The 12,854-nt window shown below is 39.3% G+C and overlaps 1 protein-coding gene across 4 annotated transcripts in view; it reads left to right on the top strand.

Moving 5' to 3' along the window:
- Nucleotides 1-12,854, top strand: part of slit1b (slit homolog 1b (Drosophila)) — a 56,625-nt gene that overhangs the window by 33,656 nt on the left and 10,115 nt on the right. For all 4 annotated transcript variants that reach the window (XM_089118111.1, XM_089118120.1, XM_089118129.1 and 1 more), the window contains 10 exons: nt 2,540-2,678; nt 2,779-2,847; nt 3,268-3,339; nt 3,435-3,506; nt 3,652-3,723; nt 5,147-5,310; nt 5,385-5,509; nt 7,624-7,718; nt 7,796-7,935; nt 8,047-8,143. In XM_089118111.1, the coding sequence (XP_088974237.1) occupies nt 2,540-2,678; nt 2,779-2,847; nt 3,268-3,339; nt 3,435-3,506; nt 3,652-3,723; nt 5,147-5,310; nt 5,385-5,509; nt 7,624-7,718; nt 7,796-7,935; nt 8,047-8,143 (1,045 nt within the window). The remainder of the gene's footprint in view (nt 1-2,539; nt 2,679-2,778; nt 2,848-3,267; nt 3,340-3,434; nt 3,507-3,651; nt 3,724-5,146; nt 5,311-5,384; nt 5,510-7,623; nt 7,719-7,795; nt 7,936-8,046; nt 8,144-12,854) is intronic.

The raw sequence follows: 12,854 nt of genomic DNA, 5'->3' as shown, positions 1-12,854 counted from the left end.
AGCCTCTCAAATCAACACTTTACTTGGCTACAATAAAATCCATAGATATAAAACAACTTAAACATATTCACACAGACAGTTAACGTTAGTTTAAACGCTTGTTAAACGTTTATTGTCATTTTTGAAAAGCTGAGGCAAACTGCTCTGCTGCTCGCAACAGCGATCGTACAATACAATACAGAGAATGCAATCTAAACAAATCAAATAAATTACATTAAATACAAACATGCAGGTTATCTTACCTCAAAAATCAAGTCTTCACTACAGAACAAGGCCATTCGTATTTCCAAAAGTTTCCAACAGACTCATGAAACTAAAGTCCAATCAAACAAAAAACATCAAGACAACCTCCTAAACAGTCTCTTACAGAGCATCGTGCAGAAAAAGCACCATCCACCGTGGAAAGTTTTAATCCAGTCGTACTTTTTCCAGCTGCGCTGAAGTCACGCTCACTACTCCTGCTGCTGGCGGGACACTAAACAGAGAACGAGCCGGTCGCGCGGATCGTGTTGCCGGGAAACCTGTGTGCGCGTGTGCGTGCCGTGAGCAGACTGTCAGTCATATATGTCAGTATGATAGGTTATAAAACGTCTTTCTATGTTTGCTTTTCAATAGTCATCTTCTCATATTTTATTTTAAATAATATCTAAAATAGGCTATAAAAAAGATAAGCCTAAAACAGGCCCGAGGCCCGGCCCGCGTGTGAACTATGACGTTAAAATTGGCCCGAAGCCCGGCCCGAGGAGTGTAAATAAGTCGGGGGCTTTTATCTTCAATATTTGTCACTGTGTGTCCCACATTATCCCACACGTTTTCTCTATTTACATTTGGGCTTATAAACTATTTGTAATGGAGATCGAACGCTATGTGTTTGGTGTCTATGGATTCAGAAGACCCTGAGCTAACATAAGCATACATGTAATGTGTTTATAAAGGAAGTATGAGTGAAAAATATACAATATACTAGAGAATTTCAAAAACGGAAATTCAATTTGTGTCATTTATTTCTGAAAATCACACATCACACAACAATAGTGAACGGTTTTTGAACAAAAAATATATTTGTCAAAGCCTTTGCTTGACAGACATGTGTAATTGTTAAATAAAATGTGTAAAGAACAATGAAAAATCTAACTTTATTTACAATTGAAGAGTTCAGATGCAAAAGCCTCTAAATGCCATTTGAAATTTTCTTCTTTAATGATGATTTTTATCAAACTTGTATATTTAAGTTCAGTGATTTCACTTAAATGGCAATGATAATTACCTATTAATTGTTATTTAAGTGAAATTACTGAACTTAAATATACAAGTTTGATAAAAATCATCATTAAAGAAGAAAATTTCAAATGGCATTTAGAGGCTTTTTGCATCTGAACTCTTCAAATATTCCCAGGCATTTTTCTTAGGAAGAATTTTCCAAGCAATGCTTTCTCCTCGTCACTCTCCAGTAATTGTTCCACCGTTCACTTATTGCTTACAAAATCGCTTATTGCATGCCATCATAAAAGTGCTAAAATACTAAATAATGCTATAATTGTGTATATATATATATATATATTAGGGCTGTGCAAAAGTTAATTGCGATTAATCGCATCCAAAATAAAAGTCTGTGTTTACATAATATATTTGTGTGTGCTGTATATAATTATTTTGTATATATAAATACCTATGCATGCATGTATATATTTAAGAATTATTTGTGCTTAAATTCTATATATATAAATACATAATCTATATTATATAAATATAAATATTGTATAAATGAATAACACATTTTCTTAAATATATACATGCATGTGTATGTATTTATATAAACAAAATAATTATATACAGCACACACAAATATATTATGTAAACACAGACTTTTATTTTGGATGCGATTAATCGGAATTAATTTTTGCACAGCCCTAATATATAAATTCGCTTTCTGTCGTCTCCTCCACCACTCGACGCTGTTTGCGTCATATCCCTTACTATATAATACCACCCCTTGCAAGGCTACAGAGTCCTCCGATTTGCTAAAATAGGTCATGGTAACCTTCCCCTAATTGGGTAAGAAAAATATTTCTCCATCGTCAATTTTTCCATTGGTTGTTGCTCGTGAATCTGCCAAACAACATCGATTTCATTGGCCTTTCACGTAGTGGTATTGCGCAACAAGGAAGTGTGTATACAAGCCGGATAAGTTATCTCTGTTTTCAGCGGAATCTGAGGAAGACGGCAAAAAAGACCGCACCGAATAGTTTTTAAGATAAGTACACATTTGTAAAAGTATGTAACAATCCGTCCCCAGAGGGTTAAACAGCGTGATGCAGGACGTGAAATGATAAATGCGTCGGGCTGAGTCGCCTGGCGCTGAATTGTGCCTAGTGTTTGATAGGGCTTGTAGTGTCTTTTATATTGGAGTTTATCATTGTCTCTTCTTCATTTCGCAGTTCGAATGCTTTTTTTCATTTGAAAGTAATACATTTAATACACCATGCTGTTGTTTTTCTGACTGTATTTCCGGATATATCTCTTCCACACACTCTTCCAGCGGTGACTGAAGAGGACAGGAGCTGCGTCCCGAAGCCCAAGTGCCCGGAGGAGTGCACTTGTCTGGAGTCAGTCGTGCGCTGCAGCAACAAACACTTGCTCGGTTTACCCCGCGGCGTCCCACACAATGTCACTGAACTGTGAGTCATGTTCGGGTGGGCGCAAGGGCTTATGCAAACGCTGTCGGGATTCCTGTCTGGCTGTGTTTGGACGTCTCATGAACTCTCTCTGTCTCCATAGTTACCTGGATGGGAATCTGTTTGCCGCGGTTCCCAAAGAGCTCTCAGCGTTCAGACACCTGCAGCTGGTGTGAGTGTCGACCTCTTTCAGGTCACTCCTGCAATGCCATGCCCAGCCACCGGGGGCACACTGTGCTTATGTGCATATTCAACATCAACATCAGATCAGATTCATTGCTATTGTGCAGTTAGTACTTAAGAAAATGATAAAGTTGTGTAATTTAAATTAAATGATGGTGCATATATATATATATATATATATATATATATATATTCACTATTTGTATTATTGTTGTTATAATATTATAATATTTCAACATTATATTATTAAATAATGTATACATACATACATCAAAATTGATAATAACAATATTATTATTGTTGTATTATATGCACTCATTTACATTCATTCTTTGATTAATAAGAACAAGAAATAAAACTGGATATTATTATTATTGTAAATGTAAAATATCTCTGTGCTTTATTTCAGTGACCTGAGCAACAATAAAATCAGTTCCTTGTCCAACTCGTCTTTCTCCAACATGAGTCAGCTGACCACACTGTGAGCCTGAATCACACACACACACACACACTTGACTGCTGCTGACTGTGAATGTGTTTCTATAATCATCTGGCTTGTGTTGTGTTGATTTCCAGCATCTTGAGTTATAACGCCCTGCGCTGTATCCCTCCTCTTGTGTTTAAAGGACTGTCCTCTCTTCGACTGCTGTGAGTTCCTCTGGAAACACTTCTATTATCTTACAGAAATTCTTGTTTTTATGATTGTGAAAGCAGTTGGCTTGTACAGACATATAATCGTTTGACCTCACCTCAACCCACATGTTTTCTGCTCACTGTTTTCCTTTTTTTGCAGATCTCTCCATGGCAACAATATATCTGAATTACACCACGAAATCTTCAGAGATGCTGCATCTCTATCACACCTGTTAGTCACACCTGTTTGGTCTCTGCCCAGACACACTCACACATGCAAACACAAACACAAGCGCTTCTCGGACGGAAAAGTTTAATCATTTATTATGCGCTTTTGTCATTTATTTTATTTTTTATATAACTTTCAGTTTTAGTTTTAATAATCTTTAGATGTGTATTTCAGTTAAATGAAAGGCACTACTTTTTATTTTTAATTTTTGTTAATTTTGTAAGTTAAAATTTTCATCAAGCATATTAGGGCTGTCAAGGGATTCAAATTTTGTATCTAATTAATTACATGATGTGCCGATTAATTAGTTTAATCTCAGGTTAATTACACTTTTTTTCAGAAGCTGCATCTGAATTGGTATGTTTATTGCAGCTGAAATTATTTTGAAAGGAAATGATGCTAAAAAGAAACAAAAAATGCCAGTAGTTGCAGTAAATATTTGAGTAAGTCACTGAGTCATTCGATTCGTTCATTCATTTAGGAATGAAGTAAATGGCTAAATATTTCTTGTCATTTAATTAATTTTTATCTTGTAGTTTTTAGTAATTTATTTCAATTTGTTGCCAATGCCTTTTTGCCTTTTTCGCTTACGTTTTTATTTGATTTATTTTAGCTTTATTTCAATTACCGAAAAAAAAAAATATATATAAAAACATTGGGAAACATTAATATATATATATATATATATATATATATATATATATATATATATATATATAAATTATACACAATTATTTTTTTTTATTTGGAAATTCTAAGTGCTTTACATAAATGTAATAAAGTAAAAAAAATCGACACATTAAAATTAAGTTTAATATCATTTGTCAGTTTTATTCGCTTTTTTATTTCTTTCTTTATTGCTCAAACTAATTTTTGTTTTACATTTTTAGTAATTTTTAGTAATTCTCTTCAGGTAGTTGCCAATTTTTTTTTTTGTTATCTAATATTTTTATTTTAGGTGTATATCAATAGACATCATTTAAAATGGACAATTAAAAAAAAAATATACAAGAGAAGTTTTAAATGATTTTTAAATGAATTACACAGAAAAGTATAAATAAATGGACACTTTACTATGGAACTTGTTTCCGCCACTGAATAAAAAATAAATAAATAAATAATTGCGACTTTTTATCTCACAATTGCGAGAAGTCAGATTTGTGAGAAATAAAGTCAGAATTGCAAGATATAAAGTCAGAATTGCGTGATATAAAGTCGCAATTTTGAGAAAAAAGACATAATTGCGAAATGTAAACTCGCAATTGTGAGAAAAAAAGTCGCAATTACCTTTTTTATTTTTCATTCTGTGACGGAAACAAGTTTCCATACAACTGCCAATATGTTGAAATTTGTAATTTGGATTAGATACGAATGCATGAATTTACTGTCAAACAAATACTATACTAATAGAATTAAATTTCTCAAGGGCCATTGGCGCAAACCCACTGTACTGTGACTGTCGGCTGCGGTGGCTTTCTGATTGGGTAAAAAGCGGGTACAAGGAACCCGGCATCGCCCGCTGTGCCGGGCCGCGGGGTATGGAGGGAAAACTGCTGCTCACAACACCAGGCAATACCTTCCAATGCACAGGTGGGTGAAAAACATCAGAGAAAGAAAGAACATTTCCCTTCAGGATAACGCTTGAGAGGTCTGATCTTCCTCAGGTCCCGTGGATCCGTCTGTGTCTGGGAAATGCAGCCCGTGTTCTTCAAACCCCTGCCAGAATCAAGGCCGGTGCCACGAGGACCCGGTGCACCAGTACAAGTGCAGCTGTCCGCAGGGTTACAAGGTCCTGATCATACATTACTGAGAAGTGCTGCTACGTATTCCTGCTTCAATGCATCGACAATATACCTGATATGCTATCAATTAACACAGTCATTTAAGCTGTCCCCAAATAAAAGGTCACGAAATATTCGCATGCGTTTTTTCGTTTTCTGCATTTGGTTTCTCTGAATTGTCAAAACAAATTGTCAACAAAATGCTTGCTACAAATGCAAAAAAATGCAGAAAATCAAACCCAATCCGAATTTTATTATGACGGGCGAAAGTTTCGGAGGCAGTGTGTAAACGTGATTGACACAACATATTGACGTATTTATTTTTTAACGTGCGAAGATTTCGGACAACAATTTCTGACCTTTAGACATAGGCCAGTCACTGAGCACCACAAACACACTCCTACATGGTTGACATAGTGTAAACACATAGCCATATACACTAGACATCATCTTGGGGTTCTAAGCATGCGTCAAAACCGCCGCCATCTTGGAACTGGGGTCTTGTCATAGGAAGTAGCTAGGTTGCGCTGCCATCTCTGCCTTTACTTCGAATTAATTGATGGTGGTGGACTTTTGTGCTGCGTATGATGAAATCTGAACTAGAAAGAACGTTTAAAAAAAAAAAATACAATTTTCTACCCTATCTCACGACCAATTTGTACGAATTCGACGAATAATTAAAAAGTGGCTGATTCGTACGGCCTCACTCGTGCGAATTCGTACGATTTGTCTAAACCCACGTGATGGTTAGGTTTAGGGGCGGGGTAAGGGGTAGGTCATTCATACGAATTCATACGAATTGGCCAATTCGTAAAATATGTACGATTTAGCAAAATCGTACTAATTTGTACGAGTGAGGTCGTATGAATTGTTACGAATTAGCCACCTCGTAAAATTCGTACGAATTCCTGTAAGATCGGGCTGTTTTTTTTTTTCTGGAATCAATGATAAATACATGCCTGACCGTTGGAACGAACCAAAAAACCGAGAAAATCGCATTCATGATGATTTATGGTGATTTTATTTCCGTTAGACCTTTGTGTACATTGACACTGATGCATTAAAGTGGAGCGGCTCTCCTGTTCCAAGATGGCGGCTCATTCATTTGACGCATTCATTCTAATGAACTGCTGTAGCTAAGGCGACATCTAGTGTATGTATCTATGGTGTAAACATTGCAGCACTTCCTGGTCCTGGCAAAACGCCGCCTCATTATTGGTCAGTGTCACACACATGTGTCATGTGAACAGTGTTGGCCAGTCTCAATTTTCTAACGTCCCCAATGTAATATTTAATTATATTTCACTTTTATTTCACCCGTATTCTGGACAAATGTGGGTTTTGATTTATTTTTAAAAAATACTTCCCTTGATCTGAGCGGTACAAGACTTGGCTACTTTTCCTAAGTTTGCCTCCTGAACACACACAATTTTTAATAAACATTACAAAAAATAAACAAAAACACCATAAATGGATAGACAAAACTTTTTCCAAGACACAGTGATATAACATTTATAATAAATAAAAATTGGGATCACACCTGAGTCCTCTGTGCCCACATTTGTACACAATTACAGGATTCAGGGCTATAAAGTGAATACGGTTTGAGGGCTACATTTATGGGGAGAATTTTTTTTTCAAAAATTTAGTAGTAAACTAGTATTTATATTTTATTTCAGCCTTATTTCAATGAATTACATTTTTTTTAAACTATTTTAGTTAACAATAACTACGGACTCCAATTTTGACCGCATAAAGCCAGTTAACCCACTCACAGGATTACTGAAACACACATCCAGAAGTTCATCCGCCAAGAAGTGCAATCCGACTGCTTAAAGGACGGTTAAACTTCTCAAATCAATGAAACATCTGAAACTGCACACGTTTCTACAGAATATAAGCACCACAAAAAGCCCCGTATGAATGCCGTGCCCGATAGACTTCCATTGAAAGCATATTATTGCAAAAACATTTTCTTTTTAAAGTAGGATTTATTTTCTGCAGTAACTTGCAACATGCTTAAAACTTACAGATTCTATATGTGTTTTATTGCATTGGATGTTAAAGAGCGTTAAAAAGAACATTCCTTGAAAGTCTGTCTGCTGCATGTTGGTATTTATAGGGTAAAAACTGTGAGGTTTCTGTCAGCGCCTGTGAAGGCAATCCATGTGTAAATGGAGGCACCTGTTACAGCGAAGAGGCTAGAAAAGGCTTCAGGTGAGAACACACACCTTGTTATTACCCAAGACGATCAAAACAAGAAACATGAAGTTGACTTTTGCACGTCTGTCTAGTTGCATGTGTCCTCTGGGATACGACGGTCAGTTCTGTGAGGTGGATGTTGACGATTGTGTGGATAACAAGTGTGAAAATGGCACCATCTGTGTGGACGGAGTGGGCAACTACACCTGCGCCTGTCCGCACCCCTTCTCAGGTACATGATGATATTAATTTATACTCACCCAATGATTCATATGGACAGATTCTCCTTGTAGATAGAAAGTGATTGGATTGGTAAAGAAAGAAGTGTGAATGTGCATTACAGGGCCAAAGTGTGAAGAGTATGAGGAAGATCTGTGTTATCCTGGCCAGAATCCGTGTCATCGCGGCTCTACTTGTATACCGACCGTCACAGGACCGAAGTAAGTGCTAGTTGTGCTGCGGCATTTTTATTGGCAAGGCCATTAAGATGTCTTTATTGTTATTGTGAATATGGTGAGGAATATTAAACGTTTTCACGTAATCAAAAATTGTTGCTTCCCAATTTTGGGTTGCGACCCAATTCTGCTGTGGTTGCAGACAGCTGAGAAAAACAAATAATAAAAATGCATATCATAAAAATATGCTAAAAACCATATATATATATATGATTTATTCAAAAACCATATATATATGATATATCATGTATTCCTGTGATGGTAAAGCTGAGCTTTCAGCATTACTACTCCATTTTTCAGTCACATGATCCTTCAGTAATCATTCTGATATGCTGATTTGCTGCTCAAGAAACATTTCTGATTATTATCAATGTTGAAAACAGTTGTGCTGATACACATTTTTGTGGAAACGGATTTCTTGATTCTTTGATGAATAAAACGTTAACCCTTAAAGCTACACTGTGTGATTTTTACCTCCATCTAGCGGTGAAAAGGTATATGACCATCCAGCGAATATTAGTTTCTGTTCCTGTCAATTCCGATTTCGTTTTAACTCCTACGGTGGCCAATGTAGTCCAAGATTAACATGGCTTCCAGTTCGACCTCGTCCATGAGTGTTAACTCAAACGTAAACGCGAAAGGCGAAGCTTGAATTAACGGGTATGTCCCTCTTTGTCTAATGTACTTTCAAGATGGAGGAGCAACATGGCGACCGACATTAGAAACCCTTACCCGTATGTATTTTCAATGGCATATTATACACTCATGAGAATACTTTATTACTTGATAAAAAGTAAATATACATTAATGAGCACATATATTTTTGAAATAACTAAGTGTTTTTAACTAAAAGAGTTACACAGTGTAGCTTTAAATGCATAAATGTTTTACCAATTATTATTACATATTCAGGTTTTTATTGACCCAGGTCTATATCTAACATGGATGGATCTCTACCTGTCGCGATAATATAAAACTTTCCTGAAATTAGAGGAACAATTGGAGCTGGGAAGGGTTCAGTTTGGGCAGATGTTTATACCATCATCATCACCTACCATACATTCAGCATCTGGCTCATATTCACCATCTCAAACATACTCTCAAAACTATCATTATTAGCATCTTCAAAATCAATATTTTGATTGCTGACAGCTTCTTCACCAGATTCACCATCAATTGACAAATTTTTTACTGTGTTCAGGACTTGCTCTGAGGTAAATCGCTGCGCCATTTCAAGTTCTGCTGATGATACTACTTTTCTTTTGTTTTCTGCCTGCGGTAACTATGAGTGAAATGTTACTTCCCAATTAGTCTCGTATAGCCAAACCTTCAGACTGATGGCTGAAGGTCTGGAATTCATAGCAACTTTCTTTGGCCAAGGCCCGCCCATAAGGCCGTTTGACCGACATGTCAACCAACCAATTACAGTTCGTTTCATTCAGCGTCACGTTTCGGGGCGTGGAAATGTCCCCACAACAACAGACCGGCGTGCAACAAGTCAGTCAGCAGTCGTCACCGGAGGCGCTCGTTAACAACGCTCCGCGTTATTAAATTCACCCACGAACTCGCGCTCATGTCCATCTTATGCCCGCTTTGTCACACGGCCAGTTCAACCTCGTATAAATCAGGTTATGTGTGTAAATTATGTGCCCGCTCACGAGCACTTACTCTTAACAGTAAGTAACACTCTTAACCGACTCGTCTCATTCAAAACAGCCAGCTGTAACGTTAGAATACTCATATGCACATTGAATACTCGCATGAGTCAGGCTGCGAATGTAAGTTACGTCCCCGCCCCAGCGCGCTCACGCCTACTAAATAAACGCCTCACTTCCGGCGCCGCGCACTCGCTACATTCCCTTTAGCCTTTAGTTTAGCACATCTCGTGGATGCATAACGCAAACCCAGTCAAACGTTTGACTCTGCAGTATCTTATGCGCCTTATAATCCAGTGTGCGCCCTATATATGAATACTGAATCGGCCAGCTGCGATGTCAGCGTCTGTTGTTTCATGTTTGCCCACAAACGCGGCTGATATCCCCTTCGCAATTAAGTACTTCACTTGATCTTCCATAATCGATAGAAGGAGACATACAACTACATTTAGCTGATCTTGATTAATGCTCATTGTCACTCATATAAACACAACAGTTTTTCTTCCGCAATCACATGTCTGCGCTTTGTTTCCCGGCGGACCGAAAATAAACGCGACACTGACAACTAATCAGATGACGACTTCGACATTCCTGAAGTGTTTCCAGTTAAGTGTCCCATATGCATCAGACGTTTAGCCAACGTTCCGTGGGCGTGACGTCCGAGGCTGAGACTACTTCCCAATCAGTCAGTCATGTTCAACGTTACGTCAGACATTGGTATCTTGAGAATCCAGTGACATTGGAGTTTAACGAAACGAGCCAATAGACACTGACAAGTGAGATTTGCATCACAAAGCGGGTATATAAGGAAAACTCAGTTGAGATTTCGCTTCGGGCACAAGGGCAGTTCTGACCCTGGGTTGATGCAGGAACTGAGCACAGCGATGGACCTCTTCCTATGTGCGACAAAAGTCACTGCGCTGTCCCTTAGACAGACGATATCCACTCTTCTGGTCCAGGAATACCATCTCTGACTGAACCTGGCAGATATGAGGAAGACGGACAAATATTGTTTTCTCTACTGCCCTATCTCCCAGACCGTCCTCTTGGGAGCAAGTGTGTGAACACAGGACTAAGGTGCCTCAGCCATTCTTGGGCTTCGGGTCAACTGGAAAAAGAGCAAACTCTCGCAGGTTCCTCCAGCACCCTCTGCAGTCAGATACGATAGAGGCATCAAATGTTAGGTCTAACACTCGTGTGTATGCCCAGAAGTTCAGCCCTTGTGCTAGACTAGTTGACGGTACAGCTTCCCTATTGGTGATTGCCTTTCCATGTCTTTCCCTGCCGTCTCTGCTCGGTATTGACCTTACCCTAGCTAGGCTGGATCTACCACTGGGACCATCCATGTGTAGCACTGCTCTAATGGTCAGGCCATATGTGTGATTCCCATGTTACCTCCATACAGGCAGAGTGTGGTCTATGTAGCATCCCTTTCCATTTGGAAGTAGGCACGCTTTGCCAGTGTATTACAAATGGTCTCCCTGAAGGAATGGCAGTGATTGATACCTTCTCTGCATTAAAGCCCTGTCCTTTCTGTGAAAATGTGAAATGTTACTTCCCAATCACTCAGTCACGTTCAACGTTACGTCAGACATTGGTATCTTGCCTGAGAACCCAGTCACATTGGAGTTTAACAAAATGAGCCAATAGACACTGACAAGAGAGATTTGCATCACAAAGCGGGTATTTAAGGGAAGCTCAGTTGAGCTTTCGCTTCGGAGCCAAGCGTTTCGTCGTTTCTGCTCTGCAATCATTGATATGAGTAATCTATAAACCTGGAAGAAGTTCTCCAGAGAGTGCTGGTGTGGCGGCGCGCTCGGTGTCCACAAAGCACTGCCATCTGGCTGGGTAATCCTCGTCTCCTCTCCGAGGCTTGTAAGTTTATGTCGCTGCTTACGGGCAAGGCTTTCAGAGCTGCTCGACAGGCTGCCTCTGCCTTGCATACTATGGCCCTCCTGTAAGTCTTTGGGGCCAAGGCACTCAAAGAGCTGCACAAGGGCAGTTCTGACCCTGGGTTGATGCAGGAACTGAGCACAGCGATGGACCTCGTCCTATGTGTGACTAAAGTCACTGCGCTGTCCCTTGGACAGACAATGTCCACTCTTCTGGTCCAGGAATACCATCTCTGACTGAACCTGGCAGATATGAGGAAGACGGACAAATATCGTTTTCTCTACTGCCCTATCTCCCAGACCATCCTCTTGGGAGCAAGTGTGTGAACACAGGACTAAGGTGCCTCAGCCATTCTTGGGCTTCGGGTCAACTGGAAAAAGAGCAAACTCTCGCAGGTTCCTCCAGCACCCTCTGCAGTCAGATACGATAGAGGCATCAAATGTTAGGTCTAACACTCGTGTGTATGCCCAGAAGTTCAGCCCTTGTGCTAGACTAGTTGACGGTACAGCTTCCCTATTGGTGATTGCCTTTCCATGTCTTTCCCTGCCGTCTCTGCTCGGTATTGACCTTACCCTAGCTAGGCTGGATCTACCACTGGGACCATCCATGTGTAGCACTGCTCTAATGGTCAGGCCATATGTGTGATTCCCATGTTACCTCCATACAGGCAGAGTGTGGTCTATGTAGCATCCCTTTCCATTTGGAAGTAGGCACGCTTTGCCAGTGTATTACAAATGGTCTCCCTGAAGGAATGGCAGTGATTGATACCTTCTCTGCATTAAAGCCCTGTCCTTTCTGTGAAAATGTGAAATGTTACTTCCCAATAACTCAGTCACGTTCAACGTTACGTCAGACATTGGTATCTTGCCTGAGAACCCAGTCACATTGGAGTTTAACAAAATGAGCCAATAGACACTGACAAGAGAGATTTGCATCACAAAGCGGGTATTTAAGGGAAGCTCAGTTGAGCTTTCGCTTCGGAGCCAAGCGTTTCGTCGTTTCTGCTCTGCAATCATTGATATGAGTAATCTATAAATCTGGAAGAAGTTCTCCAGAGAGTGCTGGTGTGGCGGCGCGCTCGGTGTCCACAAAGCACTGCCATCTGGCTGGGTAATCCTCGTCTCCTCTCCGAGGCTTGTAAGTTTATG

This window comes from Pimephales promelas, chromosome 2 (genome assembly GCF_988280905.1).
Source record: "Pimephales promelas chromosome 2, fPimPro1.hap1.1, whole genome shotgun sequence".
NCBI classification, from domain to species: domain Eukaryota; kingdom Metazoa; phylum Chordata; class Actinopteri; order Cypriniformes; family Leuciscidae; genus Pimephales; species Pimephales promelas.
The sequence above is the reverse complement of the archived record's forward strand: the minus strand, read 5'-3'. Positions and strand labels throughout refer to the sequence as shown.